At 43.5% G+C, this 17,251-nt stretch overlaps 2 protein-coding genes across 3 annotated transcripts in view; both read left to right on the top strand.

The window, feature by feature from the left end:
* Positions 1-17,251, top strand: part of MYRFL (myelin regulatory factor like) — a 260,028-nt gene that overhangs the window by 218,359 nt on the left and 24,418 nt on the right. The window contains exons 21-22 of the mRNA XM_069764614.1: positions 560-647; positions 2,442-2,516. Of these exons, the coding sequence (XP_069620715.1) occupies positions 560-647; positions 2,442-2,516 (163 nt within the window). The remainder of the gene's footprint in view (positions 1-559; positions 648-2,441; positions 2,517-17,251) is intronic.
* On the top strand, positions 12,839-16,718 carry LOC138675936 (uncharacterized). 2 transcript variants are annotated; one of them, XR_011320735.1, is made up of 3 exons: positions 12,839-12,977; positions 15,531-15,578; positions 16,565-16,632. XR_011320735.1 is itself a non-coding variant. In XM_069764615.1 (2 exons), the coding sequence occupies exons 1-2, from the start codon at positions 13,899-13,901 to the stop codon at positions 16,622-16,624; spliced, it is 1,740 nt and encodes a 579-aa protein (XP_069620716.1). In that variant the 5' UTR covers positions 13,756-13,898; the 3' UTR covers positions 16,625-16,718. The 2 variants fall into 2 exon arrangements, 1 of the variants encoding a protein (XP_069620716.1); XM_069764615.1 differs by lacking the exon at positions 12,839-12,977 and having other exon boundaries at positions 13,756-15,578; positions 16,565-16,718.

Below are 17,251 nucleotides of genomic sequence, written 5' to 3'. Positions count from 1 at the left end.
AACAGAGGCAACTAGCTGTCTGTTGTACCCGTTGCCGGTCATTGACCGTGCCTGCCAGTGATTCATCTACTCCTTGTCCACATAGCAGCAGTTTCTCTTCCTGTTGACAGGGAGGGACTACTGGTGTCATGCTGATTGACAGCTGGTTTCCCACACTTAGGCAGTGGAAGCCAACTGTCAATCAGCATGACACCCACCAGTAGTCCCGCCCTGTCAACAGGTAGAGAAAATGCTGCTCTGTTGAGAGGGAGTATCTGAATCACTGTAGGAGTGATCAATGACCAGCAACGGGTACAACAGACAGCTAGTTGCCTCTGTTAGCAACTACATGCCTTATTTACTAATGTCCCAGATATCCTCTTTAATGTTCACATATGCGCATAGGCTGATTCTATTTCTTAAATCAGTGAAAAACAAGATAGATTATTGTTTCTTCAGTCATGAAGTTGTGTCCTGACATCCTTTAAATTCTTACACCTACAATTTATAACTATTATGGCAATATTATATACATATTTTATATATCATGTTATTTCATATGATTTGTTTGTCTTTTCAGGGATTGACACTTCAATCAGCTCTATGCAGATTGTTGAAAATCAGCAAGTAATTGACCGAAACTTTTGTAGGAAAAGCTTGCAGTTTGGGTAAGAGATTATCCATGTCATGTTGTGTTAATGTTTGTACATTGATTATGAGTATTATAGAATCACTAACCACCACCTTATTCTTTTAATGTAATGTACCTGTAAATAAAGATTGTATTTTTGGATTATACTCTGTGGTGGTGGTTCTCTTCCCCCGGAGGTTAGTGATACTATAAGTTTTGAGTTCTCCTGTCCATACCAATTTATGCTTGGGCATTTTTTGTGTTAAATGAGTATTATAGAAGTAGCAAACACTTTCTCTAAATCAACATAATCATGGCCCTTGTATTATACAACACAGCAATGTCATTACAGGAATAGGAATCTGAGGATTATTACAGTTGACACAAGTCCGGAGAATAATGTGCCAGTAGGAGGCATTATAGTCTAGGAAGACCTACAGAAAAAGCAGGATAAGGCTACTTTCACACTAGCGTCGGAATCTCCCCGTCGCAATGCGTCAGGCAGAGATTCCGACGCTAGCGTTTAACGCACTGCACAACGGAGGCAGCGGATGCATTTCTCCGGCGCATCTGCTGCCCCATTGTGAGGTGCGGGGAGGTGGGGGTGGAGTTCCGTCCACGCATGCGCGGTTGGAAAAAGCGGTCCGTCAGGAGCAAAAAACGTTACATGTAGCGTTTTTTGCTCCCGACGGTCCGCCAAATCATGATGCATCCGTCGCACGACGGATGCGACGTGTGGCAATCCGTCGCAATGCGTCGTCAATACAAGTCTATGGGGAAAAAACGCATCCTGCAAGCACTTTTGCAGGATGCGTTTTTTCTGCAAAACGACGCATTGTGACGGATTGCAGTTAACGCTAGTGTGAAAGTAGCCTAAGAATGCCTCCAACTGTTTCTGCTCAACGGACGTATAGTGTCGTTTTTATGCACTTTTAAGAGCGTAATTTGTGTTTTGCCAGCAGGGCGTAGAAAGTATGACTGATTGATTGTTCTTTGTTTAGAACTCCTTAAAAATCTTTCACTTCAGGTATGTGAAAGGGTTTCTCTAGGCTGTGTATGTCCACCTAAAGTATTCAGGTTTTTATATTACACCCAGTGTGAGAAAGTACGTGGCCATCTACAGATACAGATCAGTGGACTCTGTGAGGAAGGATCTTATGAATTGGAAAACTGTCACATTTATGCTACCCAAACTACAGTTTTATTTATTATTTCCCATAAATCAATAGTACACTTGAAAATAGGACACTTTGTAATATATCTTATTAGAGAGCGCTCTGTCTTTCTCCTCCTGAGAAAGCGTTTCAGAGAAAAATATAAAAATATACTTGCCTGCTATCGGGCAGCACGGCTTTGATTCATGCTACCCCTATAGTTTGGGCACTATGAAACAGGTGACAGGTTCTCTTTAAACACGTATTTGGAAGCCCTTTTATTCACCATAAATACTAGTCCCTTAAACTTAAAGAGGTTGTTCACTGCTGTTACATTGTTGACCTGTCCTTAGGAAGTACTCGCATTGCCAGCTGCTTCATCTACTTGTAGTGGCTGGGGTTTGTTACTCCACATCTTCCTCCTATTCAAATCAATAGGAGGCAGATGTGTAGTATCTTGCGGAGGCCACTATCAGAAGAAGGGGCAGCTCGGCAATTGAGTATTTCTAGCCAGCGGCCGCCGCCACTAACACACAACAGCTGATCAGGGTGCCAGACCTGCCTATTAGACATTGTTGACCTATCCTAAGGTTAGGTCAACAATGTAAAAGTTGAAGACAACCTCTTTAATTATCGAATTACTAAAATGAGTTTCTATACAATTTCATTTTTTTCAGACCTGGTATATACTTCTATGCCATACCAGTGAATAAGTACACTCCAACTAATATGCGGATTACTCTAGAGATCAAGTAAGTACAATAACATTATTCTGCAGAACAGGATTAACTAATGTTAACCTTAACTGTCTTTTACGAATTTTATTTTGGTTATAATTTCATATGGTGTTATTTTAAGGCTTATTCTAATTTTTTGAGTCAAGTATGTAGCTGTATAGGGGATGCTGAGTTACAAGTGCCTTTGGGAGCTGTAGCTTGTTCCTACAAAAAACGTAATTTTGGCATTTTGATTTTTTTTCTCGCTACGCCATTTAGCGATCAGGTTAACCCTTTGTTTTTATTGATAAATCGGGCGATTCTGAATGCGGCAATACCAAATATGTGTAGGTTTGATTTTTTTTTATTGTTTAACTTTGACTGGGGCGAAAGGGGGGTGATTTGAACTTTTATATATTTTTTATTTTTTTATATTTTTAAACACTTTTTTAAATTTTGGCATGCTTCAATGCTATATCAAAAAGAATGCTGACACAATACCTACTCACAATGAAGGAAGATGGGCAACATGTATAAATCAATATAATCAATATAGTAATATAGTATAATCAATATCCCAGAAGAAGCTGGCGGCGAAACGCGCGTCGGGGTGAAGGGACGCCTAAGGGAAGCTCTGTGGCAGGTAATATGTACTCCATTCTTATTTCATCTTATCTCATTTTATCCCCCCAGATTCATTGAGGCAGTTTCTTGCCCTGTGTATTGGCCCATTGATTGTGGCGTAGATAGTTAGTATCTGGGGTGGCTATATACTGAGTTAGGGTCCCTATGATGTAGGGTCCAGATATAGATTTATACATGTTGCCCATCTTCCTTCATTGTGAGTAGGTATTGTGTCAGCATTCTTTTTGATATAGCATTGTTGTATCAACCACTAGCAGACATATGCAGATGGTTGCTGTATGTACATATATATACCTATACTCACTTTTGTTTGTCGTGGCGTCCCTTTTTACGGTATTTTTCTGTATTTATCAACTGTTTGGTTTTATATTTATTTAATAAAAGATGATTTTATACCTTTATTGTGGGATCTCTTTTTGGTCCCATTGATTTTTGTATGGGATTCTGTGGTATCCCAGAATATATTGCAGGGTTTCATTAAGTATTTGTTTTATTTATCACTGCTTGTGATTATTCCTCTTTATTTCAAAACCAGTTCAACCACGAATAAAGTTCAATTCAATTTACTTGTCCTTGTAACAAGTTTTAGTAGTTGTTTTTGCAAAAGCAATTATTACGTTGGCTGCGTGCCCCTGAACGCCTGTCTTTGTGTACTAAACATATGGGGAAATCACTCATTTACTTAGCGAGAAGACTCAACAACTCTTTTATATTCTTTTCAGACTGTTAATGGATGTAGTTTAAGTCGCACATTCTCTGAAATACTTGCAACTTACAATTGACAAAAACTTTATAACCACATCTGTGGGAGAGCCAGGCCAAAAAGATGAGCGCTATTGTCTATTTGTCATACTGCCATCTTAAAATCAAAATGTTCAGATGAGAGTTGCTAAACAGAATCTACATGAATTTCGTTGTATGACAAATTTATGAGGTTGGTCCTTTATTAGATGATACTCCAGGTGGGCTACTCAACGCAGACGGAGATAAATGCTGGCAAAATTTTCTTTTGTTAAGCATTGTTTCAATCGGCTGTAATTTGCTCTTTTTCATGGCTTTTTTAAAATTCCAGATATAATACTTGGATTTAACGTGTTTCTGTTAAACCAAAATGAGATCACCATAGAGCCCCAGTCTACATGGGCATTTTAGCATTACGCAACTGGATTTTATACTTCCAGAATCCCCTCTCAATGAGCAACTGCAGAGAGCTTTTAACAAACATTGGTTCTTAATTTGACATGATAGAACTATCCATGTATTACTTGATTAGGTTATTCAGGGCTGTCAAAAGACAAACCTGTCGTATACTCTATGTTAGCTCACTTTGTCAAGATATGGTCTAGGACCATTTTTCAGGATTTTTGGTTAGCCCCAGTTCTGAATTCTGAATATCATGACAATTCATTTTAGGCTTAACAAGGTTTAACCCATGAATGGTGTCAGTGTTTTGCATCAGTCATATGCATGCCTTTTTGGTCTCATAGTGTATTGTTATAGCATTTAAGATTTGTTTGAACAGTTATGATCATGTCTTTACTTTTGTCTATATCAGCTAAATATTTTACAACTGGTTTTTGTCTGCAACCTTTACTATTCCATCAGAGCGGACATCTCCCCTGACAGAATGTTGATGAGTTACAGTCAAACAGTGGCTGCTGACATAACAATGTCAGGTGTCAGGTCACCTGCTCAGAATAGCAGCACTGATATCGACGAAATGGCACTCCTGTGATATATACTGTTTTTATTTTAATTGGGGTTCTGAAGAGTTTAATCAGGAGTTGTCCAGTAAAGAATAAAGGGATTGTCCAGTCTTATATAGTAAATGCATTATATAAGGACTAGATGGTGGCCCGATTCTAACGCATCTGGTATTTTAGAATATGTATGCAGTTTATTTATGAAGATTTTAGAATAATACAATGAATACACAGAATTCGGCTGGCCGGGCGCATCCAATTAGCGAAGTGTGGTTCAAATCCCGCACCAATTCACGGCCGGAGTGCGCCTGTCGCTGATTGTTCGTGGCCGGCCACATAGTATTTAGCACAGCCACGTAGTATATAGCACAGCCACGTAGTATATAGCAGCCCACATAGCATATAACAAAGCTCACGTAGTATATAACAGCCCACGCAGTATAACACAGCCCACGTAGTGTATAACACAGCCCACGTAGTGTATAACACAGCCACGTAGTGTATAACACAGCCACGTAGTATATAACACCGCCCACGTAGTATATTGCGCAGCCACGTAGTATGTAGCACAGCCCATGTAGTGTATTGCACAGCCCACATAGTATATTGCACAGCCCACGTAGTATATTGCACAGCCACATAGTAAATTGCACAACCACGTAGTATATTGCACAGCCCACGCAGTATATAGCACAGCCACATAGTATATAGCACAGCCACGTAGTATATTGCACAGCCCACGCAGTATATTACACAGCCACATAGTATATTACACAGCCCACATAGTATATAGCACAGCAACGTAGTATATAACAGCCCACGCAGTATATAACACAGCCCACGTAGTGTATAACACAGCCCACATAGTGTATAACACAGCCACATAGTATATAACACAGCCCACGTAGTATATTGCACAGCCACGTAGTATGTAGCACAGCCCATGTATATTGAACAGCCCACGTAGTATATTGCACAGCCCACGTAGTATATTGCACAGCCACATAGTATATTGCACAGCCACGTAGTATATTTCACAGCCCACGCAGTATATTACACAGCCAACGTAGTATATAACACAGCCACGTAGTCCCACATAGTATATAGCACAGTGACGTAGTATATAACACAGCCCATGCAGTATTTAATACAGCCATGTAGTCCCACATAGTATATAGCACAGCCAAGTAGTATATAGCACAGCCGCGTAGTATATTGTACAGCCACATAGTATATTGCACAGCCACATAGTATACTGCACAGTCCACGTAGTATATAGCACAGTCCACGTAGTATATAGCACAGTCCACGTAGTATATAACACAGCCACGTAGTATATTACACAGCCCACGTAGTATATAGCACAGCCCATGCAGTATATAGCACAGCCCATGCAGTAAATTACAGCCACATAATATATTACACAGCCCACGTAGTATATTGCACAGCCGACGTAGTATATAGCACAGCGACGTAGTATATAACACAGCCCATGCAGTATATAGCACAGCCCACGTAGTCCCACGTATTGTATAGCACAGCCATGTAGTATATTGCACAGCCACGTAGTATATTGCACAGCCACATAGTATATAGCACAGCGACGTAGTATATAACACAGCCCATGCAGTATATAGCACAGCCCACGTAGTCCCACGTAGTATATAGCACAGCCATGTAGTATATTGCACAGCCACATAGTATATTGCACAGCCACGTAGTATATTGCACAGCCACATAGTATATTGCACAATCCGCGTAGTATATAGCACAGCCCACATAGTATATAGCACAGCCAAGTAGTATATTGCACAGCTGATGCAGTATATTGCAGAGCCGACGCAGTATATAACACAGCCCATGCAGTATATAGCACATGCCACGCAGTATATTACACAACCACGTAGTATATTACCCAGCGACGTAGCATATTACACAGCCCACATAGTATATAACACAGCCAACGCAGTATATAACACTGCCCACGCAGTATATAACACAGCCCATGCAGTATATAACACTGCCCATGTAGTATATAACACTGCTCAGGTAGTATATAGCAATGTGGGCACCATATCCCTGTTAAAAAAAGAATTAAAATAAAAAATTGTTTTATACTCACCCTCCGGCGGCCCCCGGATCCATCCCAGGCCTTTCCCGCTCCTCGCGCGCCACTCCGCTCCCAAGCGGCAATAACATGTGATGATGTAGCGGTCTCGCGAGACCGCTATGTCATCTCCGGTCATTGCCGCAATGCATTATTGCGACCGGAGTGGCGCGCAAGGAGCAGGAAAGACCTGGGCTGGATCCGGGGGCCACCGGAAGGTGAGTAAATAATGATTTTTTTGTTATTATTATTTTTAACTTTATATGTTATTACTATTGATACTACATAGGCAGCATCAATAGTAAAAAGTTAGTCACACAGAGGGTTAATGGAAGTGTTAATGGACTGCCTTACACGGCGTTATGCCACGGTGTAAGACAGTCCTTTTAACGCTATATGGGCGCTGACTGGGGGGGAGTAGGGAGGGGGCACTGACTGTAGGGGAGTAGGGAGCGGCCATTTCACGGCCGGACTCTTAACGTCGCTGATTGGTCGCGGCCAGCTGGCCTCGACCAATCAGCAACGCGGGATTTCCGTGTCAGACAGACAGAAAGACAGACAGACATAAAGACGGAAGTGCCTCTTAGTCAATTATATAGTAGATATGTAATGCAATGTTCTGATGCCTTATTTTAGTTCATCATTCTCAAGATCTGTTCTTGTTTATTACATCCAAAGGCTGAATGATTCTCTAGAATTAAAGGAGTTGCCCACTACTAGGACAACCCCTTCACACTTACTCACCTCCTGTGCCAGCGCCATTCCAGAGGTACTTGCGTTCTCAGGGCTCATGTGAGGTTATTATATCATGTGAGCCCTGTGTCCAATCACAGCTTGTGTCCCTGCCTTCAGACATATAAGTAATCAAGAGGAAGTCAGAGCTGTGGCTCGCCACTCACTTCCCCTTTATTAAATATGTCTGAAGGCAGGGACAGTAACACCAGCGCTGATGGGGTGCACGTAACAGCCTCACATGAGCATCGGGAATGCGAGTATCGACACCTTTGAACGGGGCAGACATTCTGAGTGAGAAGGACTTGTCCTAGTAGTGCACAATCCCTTTAATACCTCTTGTAGCTGAGGGCTTTCTATATTATCTGTTTAGGAACTTCTTCGTGAGTTAAACAGGGCATCTAGACTGCAGATATAAAGCTATGTTCATACTGGGTTCTTGCCTTGTGTCTGGCATACGTGTCGTGAAAGCACCCAACTTACATGGGTCAATAGGGATCTACTGCCAAACATATTTTTTTATCTGTCCGTACTATGTTACTAAGGCAAAAAAATTAATAAAATGAGCAGATAGCAAATTAGACTAAACTTCACTATAATCCAGGATACAGTAAAAAAGCATTTATAGAATGGGAACCTTTTTAACATGGAAATCCATGGCTTACAAATGACAACCATTAAAGGAAACTTATTGGTCATATTGCTCTCTCAAAAATAATGTTATCTATACTGTTAAAGTGTAACCGTCATTTCAATTTTTATTTCAGAAATCAATAGTACACATGAAATAAGCAACTTTGTAATATATCTTATGAGTGAAACCTGCTTCTTTGATCAGTCATTATGAAAACTCTCAATTCTGAGGTAAAATCTGTATTCAGTGAAGACACTCTCCCATCACTGAGATAGGAGATGGGAGCTGCTATTCTAAGATTCTATGTACAGGATGGGAAGAATAGAACTAAGCAACAGCACATGTGAAAAAGACTTGGTTATTCTAATAGAGCAGAGACTGCACATTAATCAATAGTGATGCAGCAGCAAAAAAGGAAACATAGAGTTTAGATGACGTGAAATACAGGTGCTTCTCACAAAATTAGAATATCATCAAAAAGTTAATTTATTTCAGTTCTTCAATACAAAAAGTGAATCCCATATATATCAGAGTCATTACAACAAACAGAGTGATCTATTTCAAGTGTTTATTCCTGTTAATGTTGCTGATTATGGCTTAGAGCCAATGAAAACCCAAAAGTCATTATCTCAGTAAATTACAATACTTTATAATACCAGCTTGAAAAATGACTTGTGGGGGAGTGTCCACTCTTTAGGCACATCAAGGGCTCTTCAAACACGACATGGTGTCCACTCTCGATTCCAGCCAATTTTGAGTTCAAAAAGTCAAACGGTGCTCTTTCCCTTTCAAGCCCTGCTGTTCATCCAAACAGTAATTTTCCCCCACATATGTGGTATCAGTGTGCTCGGGAGAAATTGCACAATACATTTTGGGATCCATTTTTTCTTTTACCATGTGAAAATAAAAACATTTGGGTCTAAATTAAATTTTTGGTGAAAAAAAGTTAAAAGTTAATTTTTCCTTCCACTTTGCTTCACCTGAAGGCTATGTGCACACGTCCGGAATTGCCGCGGACATTTCTGCAGCAATTCTGCAACTGTGCCGCGGGTAAAACGCATGCAGAATTGGCATGCATTTTCCCGCTAAACACTAGCGTTTTGCAAGCGTAATTAGCTTGCAGAATGCTAGCGTTTTCCAAGCGATCTTTAGCAGTTTATAGGCCCAAAATTAGGTGACAGATTTCCTTTAATAAACTTCTTGAATGTGTTTTTGAGCACTTTGAGGTGTGCAGTTTTAAGAATAGTGTCAATTTTGCATAGTTTCTATCATATAGACCCCTCAAAGTCACTTTAAATTTGTTGTGGTCCTTGAAAAAAATAGTTTTGTAAATTTTGTTGGAAAAATTAGAAACTTTTAACTCTTATAACTTCCTATAAAAAAATGTTTAAGAAATTGTGCTTATGTGAAGCAGACATGTGGGAAATGTTATTTATCAACTATTTTGTGTGACATAACCCTTTGATTTAAGGGCATAAAAATGATAGTTAACTACGTGTTTGACTGTGCAGTCAGAGAGCTGTTACTTAATCAGAGGTAAGTGGGGCTGGGTGGTAAATAGAGCCAAGGAGGCAGAGGACTGGGAAATGCTGTAACACACCCAGATAACTTAAGCACTTTTTTTTTTTAATTAATTAAAATGGTGTTTTATTTGTTTGTGTTGTTCTTTTCATTTTTTTCATGGAGCAACAGGTTACGTAAGTAAAGATGTGGATGGCATTACCTTTTAGAGAGCAATATGACCAAATAAACAGTTAGAGGGGATGAGTGGGTCATTCTGATAGATTCATTATAAGCATCTATCACAGCCTCCACTTAACATACACATTGGGAGCTTTTTTCCGGCGTATATGTTAGCTCATATAGGTGTGTAAATTTGGTGTCCATATATATCTGGCCATATAGTGTAATATTTAAAGTATATATATTCAATCTTCTGAGTTGTGAGAACATGGCCACCACACATTTACCTGCACCCTATTATTGGGCTTTATTCTCACTTTAAGCTATTTTCATTATTATTAGCATTTAACCTGAATTCTCAATGACAACAGAGAAACACGTAAACTGTTAAAATAATGGTATTCACTATTAAAGTGAGTTTGATTAATAGAACTTGGTTTTTACATAGCCACTTGTAATCCACTGAATAACGCAGCATGTTAGCTCGTGTTGTCATTTGCTGTAATCCCTCTTTATTGTACCGTTACTCTGACTTTTCATTCCCTTGACACACTGTAATCTGCTTGTTTTCCCATTTAAATCCCCATCACTTCAGCTGTTTTGTGCATTTCTGCATAGAGACAAATACAGCCCAATCCCTTGCTTTGATCTAAGCTTTACAAGCCTCTGGAAAAACACTCTGGAGAGCCCTTGACCCAACTGCCAGCTCACCCCTTTCTCAGAGCGATTGCTACGAATTATGGTTAGTTCTCCTCTGCATGTAACGTTTACCATGTTCAGTCTGCTGCGTGGGAGGAAACTACTTTACTGTATAATGGAGAGACAAATAATTTTCTTTATCGACACTTTTTGTGCCTACGAAGATCTATTGAAGGATTCCGAATGCTACATATTTCATCCAAATGAAAGCACTAACACAGCCTTGTTTCACATCACTTTCCCAGTGCCTAAAAAGTTATTTTTATGGGCACCAACACTTAGAATGAGCTCAAAGACACCAATGAAAATCATAATGTAGATTATAGACAGTCACACTAACTTGACTAATGTATTAAAAAACTAAACCTGTCCCGTAATTTGCCAAAGGGAGCTGGACTTCTACTTTCTTTTGCCGATATAGTAAAATATTTGTCCTCTAATTTCTCTATTTGAGGCTACGTTCACACTTGCATACCGGGGCTTTGCGAACGGCTGCATACTTCTTCCCTGAAGCTCCGCCCACTTCTGCACTTCTTCCATTTAGGTCCACCTACTTCTGCATGCATCCTCCGTATCTATCTTTAACATTGGGTACACAGGACATGCGGACGTTTGTGAATGTATGCAAAGTTTTGATGCGCCCGCCAATCGAACGGGAACACAGCAAGTTGCGTTTCCGTGTGGTCAGCGGGCGTGTCAAAATGACGCATCCGCATACATCCGCATGTCCTGCGTACCCAATGTTAAAGATAGGAACAGAGGACGCATGCAGAAGTAGGCGGACCTAAATGGAAAAAGTGCAGAAGTGGGCAGAACTTCAAGGAAGACATATGCAGCCATCCGCAAAGCCCTGGTACGCAAGTGTGAACGTAGCCTAAGACTTACTATACACTATGGACAATTTCCATTCCAATTAAAAGTATTTGTCATATGGTGGTGATTTTAATAAAAGAAATTACTGCTCTAATTTACATGAGCTCAGATGAGTAAGGCCGTACTGGGCCGCAGGCCTTCAAAGGGAGGACGCCATGACAGGGTTAAGTGATAATACATGAGGAAGCATGGGGTAGAAGGAATTTTGGGTGGGGAAGGGTTAATAAGTTTGAATCAGGGGTATGATGTATGGCTGGGGGGGGGGAGTAGGGAGAGGAGGCGGAGTAAGGGCGGGCACTATAAGGGGCAACGGCCATCTCAGTGGGGCAACCATTTTAGGTTCCCCACCATACTAGAAACAAGCTCAGAGCTATTTTTTGTAGTTATGGAGATTGAGGCGATTCTGCAGCAATTGAGAGCTGCTGCGGGAACCAGGGGTGCGGGATGGCTGCAGGCATCCATTCAGGGCCTGCTGCCTGATGGGGGAGCCGTGCAACCCCAAGGATTGAGTACAGGGCGACGGACTCGGAGGTCTAGGCCTCCGGAGCGCCTCAGCCCTGAGGCTACCCCCAGGGCCCGACGCCGTATTAGGAGCCCCTCTAGGGACCCTCCAGCCGCGGTCACGAAGCGACGGCAGGCGGCACGTAAACCAGCGGCTGGGAGGAATCCGCAAAACCGGCGGGGCCTGCAACAGGGGGAGGTGTCGGCCTCCCCTGCAGCGATGGCGTCTGGAGGGAGTGTGGATCCAGGAGCAGGAGCGGCCGCTGCCCAACCAGGAACGGGCTCGGCTCGGCGGGGCAGAGAGGTACTGCGGTGCACACGAGGGCCTGCTAGTCAGGTGCCTTCAGCGCAGGGGGATAGCCGGCAACGCGAGAACTCACCAGCAGCAGCAGATAACAAGGATCCAGGGTCAGGTACGGCTGGGGCCCCTTCGGTTCGGTCCCAGGCTCAGCATTCCTCCAGCAGCAGTGAGGAGGCGGCAGGGCAAGCACCAGCACGCAGGGTGGCTGATGAGTGGCAGTGGGGAAACTCCTCCCGCTCACTGGCTGCTGCTGCTACAGGGGACAGAGATCGAGGTCCCTGTGCTGCAGCTGGGAGGGAGAGGGGGGGTGAAGCTGAACGCAGGCCTGGAGGGGATCGCTGTGAAGCAAGAGGGAGGGAATCTCCGGCCACTGGGGAGGGGGAGAGGAGGGGGGAGCATGAATGTGGCCATTCATCTAGAAGAAGAAGATCATCAGCCAGATATGAACCAGGTTACGTAGGACTCATGGACACTGGGGACGCAGCGGTCGAGTCAGGCCGGCTGCACACCACATCAACATCCATGGGACAGCACGAGGATGGAAGAAGCACGCGCCCAGAGAGATCGCGTCAGGACGCTGGACTGGCGGCTGCTGGGAACACAGCACCCAGGCAGCCAGGTGAGCGAGATGTCACTTCCTTTTACTTGCCGGTACTAGCCTCAAATGTGAACGCGGGGGGGGAGGATTTATCTGTTGGGGGGGCTAGTGGTGGCTCTGATGTTTTATTACAAAGTCTTAAAGATTTAGTGCGTTTATGGGAGGCGGGGAGTACACAGGGCACGTTATCTCCTTCGGCGGCTTGGTTAGGTAATAGAAGGGTTATGGGGGATGCAGGAAGGGGTATAGAGTCATGCCCTGTGGTCCAGAGCGAGGCAATGGGGGTTACTGCGGCGGCTGGGGATGTGGCGGTTTCGGGCAATGCGATAACGGGTCAGGTATCCACGGCAGTTGATAACGGGGGTAAAGATAAGGATGAGGCAGCGCGTTTAGGGGATGCTGCAAAAGGTCAAGTGTATGTCTGTTTTGAGGGGCCGCTGGGAACACATTTAAAGCAGGAAGTGAGGGATAGGATTTGGAAGGGGGAATACGTGGAAATATTCTCGCTTCTCCCACTCGAACGTTTTAATTTAGATAGGGTCAGTCGGGATGAGTCTAAAAAGGAAGACGAGGAAAAGAGACGTTTTCGTTTGATACCCCGCACATTCAATAATTGGTTACAGGCTTTCGCTATATTTGCTAGCGTTATTGGGGAAAAAGCGCCAGAAAATTGTTCGCCCCTATTCTGCTATATGGATATCATAGGGGAGGCATATAGAGTATACGGGGGACAAGGATGGCTGAGATATGATGAGCAATTCCGCCAGAGGAAAGCAGTTCGTCCGAACATTAGGTGGGATCATAAAGACATAGCTCTTTGGATGAGAGTGACGGCCCCTGGTAAAGGGGGTTCAGGTTCACAATCGTTTCTTGGGGGCACCGGGGGTTCAGGGCAGTCAGGGCACTCGGTGGCAGTACAGAAAGGACTGTGCTTCTTATACAATGACGGCGCATGCAGGTTTGGTACCAAATGCAAATTTAAACACGAGTGTTCTGCCTGCGGAGGTAATCACGGGGTGTCGAAGTGCTTCAAGGGAGGAAGACAGAAGGGATCTGAGGGTTTTGAAAAAAGGGGTGACACCAGTTCGGCTGGAAGAGATGGAGCACTTTCTAAATAAATACCCGGACAAAGAGGCTGCGAAATTGTTGCATGATGGTTTTCGGGAGGGATTCAAGATCCCTTTTGTTGAGATGGAGGTGAGGTTATCAACCAAGAATTTGAAATCAGCCAGGGAATTCCCAGAAGTGGTCACTGAAAAATTACACAAAGAAGTGGCCTTAGGTAGAATGGCTGGCCCGTTTGACACGGCCCCCATCGATAACCTGAGAGTGTCGCCATTGGGGGTTGTGCCAAAAAAGGAGCCTAACAAGTTCAGGTTGATTCATCACCTTTCATTTCCGAAGGGCTCTTCGGTAAACGATGGAATTGACCCCCAATTGTGTTCTGTGTTATATACTTCTTTTGATTCGGCAATGTCGTGGGTTAGGAAAAGTGGACAAGGGGCCATGTTGGCAAAGACGGACATTGAGGCAGCGTTTAGACTGCTACCAGTTCATCCGGACAGTATGCATTTGCTTGGTTGTTTTTGGGACGGGGGATTTTTTGTGGATCGTTGTTTGCCGATGGGGTGTTCACTGTCATGCGCCTATTTCGAAGCATTTAGTACATTTCTAGAATGGGTAGTTAAGGACGTGACAGGACTCGGCTCTTGTGTTCATTATTTGGATGATTTCCTGTTTGTAGGGTCAGCTTTTTCTTCGGATTGTTCGGTTTTACTTCACTCGATGGAAGGGGTGGCTAAAAGATTTGGCGTTCCGTTGGCAGCGGAAAAAACGGTTGGGCCTGTTACATCTTTGAGTTTTCTGGGTATTGAAATCGACACGGTGGCAATGGAGTGTAGATTGCCAGAGGACAAACTGGTGAACATGAGATTGGAGGTGAAGCGCGTGGGTAGCTTGAAGAAGGTAACACTTCGCGAGGTCCAGTCATTGCTTGGTAAACTGAACTTCGCATGTCGGATCATGCCAATGGGAAGAGTTTTTTGTCGTAGACTTTCATTGGCCACGATTGGGATTAGAGCGCCGAATCATTTCATACGGCTTAGGAGGGACCTGAAGGATGATTTGAAAGTTTGGGAATTTTTCCTGGAATCATATAATGGAAAGTCACTTTGGATTGCGCCGGTGGTGTCGGCGGAGTTTCTCGGAATCTTGATCGGTTCGGCGGACGAATCAGGTTTTTCTTTGTTCTTTCGGAACGAATGGTTGGTAGCCGAGTGGCCAAAAATGTGGAAAGACAATGGTCTGGTAGCTGATCTTACACTCTGCGAAGTTTTTCCTATCGTGGTAGCTTTGACACTATGGGGAGGCAATGTTCGAGACAAGAAAATATGTTTTCGTTGCGGCTCAATTGGGGCAATGGAGGCTATTAATTCGTTGTCATCATCAAAACACTCTATTCTGCGAGTTTTGCAGCACTTGGTTTGGGTTGGTTTGAATTTTAATTTGTGGGTCACGGCGGAGTTTGGGGTTTTGAAATATAACAACATTCTTGAAGCTCTTTCTTCTTCACAGTGGGATCGTGTTCGGGAGTTGGCACCTCAAGTGGAACCCACAGGGAAGGTTTGTTCAGAGGAGCTATGGAATCTTCCGCTGGGGCAGTGAGAGACTTGTTGGCCAGATCGCTGTCGGCGGGAACTTGGTCGCACTATACGAGGGCCTGGGATTCTTGGGTACGGTGGAAATATCAAATGGGGGTGGATTTGGAGGACGAAAGCAAATTGATTTTATTTATCGGTCATATCTGGGAAACAGGATGGTCAGTGTCAAAAATCAATAATTCTTTATCAGGTTTGGCTTTTGGCTTTAAACTTAGGGGGTTGAAGGATTTGACAAAATCGTTTTTGGTCCGGCAGGTGGTAAAAGGCTGTCGTAAAGGTTGGAAGGTGTCAGACGGTAGGCGTCCGGTGTCATATGAAGTTTTACTAAATCTGGAAAATCAGTTGGAGGCTGTGTGTTCGGATATGGGGGAAGTAATTTTGTTTAGATTAGCATTTTCTCTAGCATTTTTCGGTGCTTTTCGTTTAGGTGAATTGGTTAGTCCTTCCAGGTATAAGAAAGGTGGTATATTGAGGCAGGATGTGGACATGTTTGGGGACAGGTTAGTGATATTTTTGCGTTCGTCCAAAACGGATACTGCAGGAAAAGGTTGTCGAGTTGTTCTTTTTGAGGTAAACGGCTCGCCAGTTTGCCCGGTAAAATGTTTGAGAGAATTCCTGTCTGGGCCAGGTTCGGGGGACTGCCCATTGTTAGTGCATAAGGATAGGTCATTCCTCTCCCGTTTTCAGTTTTTGACTATATTTAGACGTTGTTTGGAAAAAGGGGGCATTCCAGCGAAGAATTTTAGTGGGCATTCATTCCGGATTGGGGCGGCAACGGAGGCTGCCAGGAGGGGTTTGGGAGATGAAATGGTTCAGAGGATCGGTCGTTGGGAATCAGTAAGATTTCGTTCTTACATTCGCCCTTCTTTGTTGTGACGGATTGATCTAATTGACCGTGGTTTTTCCTTTCTCAGTTATACAGTGTTGATGTTTCTTTTCTATTTTCAGAGCCGAGGCAATTACTTATTTGGATCATGGGTCATTCATTTGTCTTCTGGGCGGCAGTGAGGGCCAACGTGCGTCCGGACGGGAGACAACTGGGAGTGCCCCGATCGCTTGGAACCCTGAGGTGGATCGGAAAAAGGGGTATGATGTGGAAACAATTGCTGCCAGAATTCCACAGATTTGTTCGATTGGATCGGGTACCAGACTTGTTGGTGGTTCATGTGGGGGGCAATGATTTGGGCAAACGTCCCTGTAGGGAACTAATCAAGGATATCAAGTTTGACATGTTACGGCTTTGGTCTATGTTTCCACGTTTGTTGGTGGTTTGGTCAGACATTGTGCCCAGGAAGGTTTGGCGCGGGGCAAGATCTGTTCAGGGTGTGAACAAGGCGAGGATTAAGCTAAACAGAGCGATTTCACGTTTTATGGTGAGAAATGGGGCACTTGTGGTTCGGCATAAGGATCTAGAGTCTGGGCAAGGGGAATACTGGCGGAAAGATGGGGTCCATTTAAATGCGATAGGTCTAGATCTGTGGTGTCTGGCGATTCAAGAGAGCATTGAGAAAGGTATTTTGGTTTGGCGGGACATAAATGTTTAAGGGATCAGAACATTTATGCTGGTGGCGTGGGGGGGGAGGTCCTCGAGGTTGGTGGTGATGGAAATGGTGGATCGGAGGGGGGGGGGATCTC

Source organism: Ranitomeya imitator, chromosome 4 (genome assembly GCF_032444005.1).
Source record: "Ranitomeya imitator isolate aRanImi1 chromosome 4, aRanImi1.pri, whole genome shotgun sequence".
NCBI classification, from domain to species: domain Eukaryota; kingdom Metazoa; phylum Chordata; class Amphibia; order Anura; family Dendrobatidae; genus Ranitomeya; species Ranitomeya imitator.
Note: the sequence above shows the minus strand (reverse complement) of the source record. Positions and strands in the feature narration are given on the sequence as shown.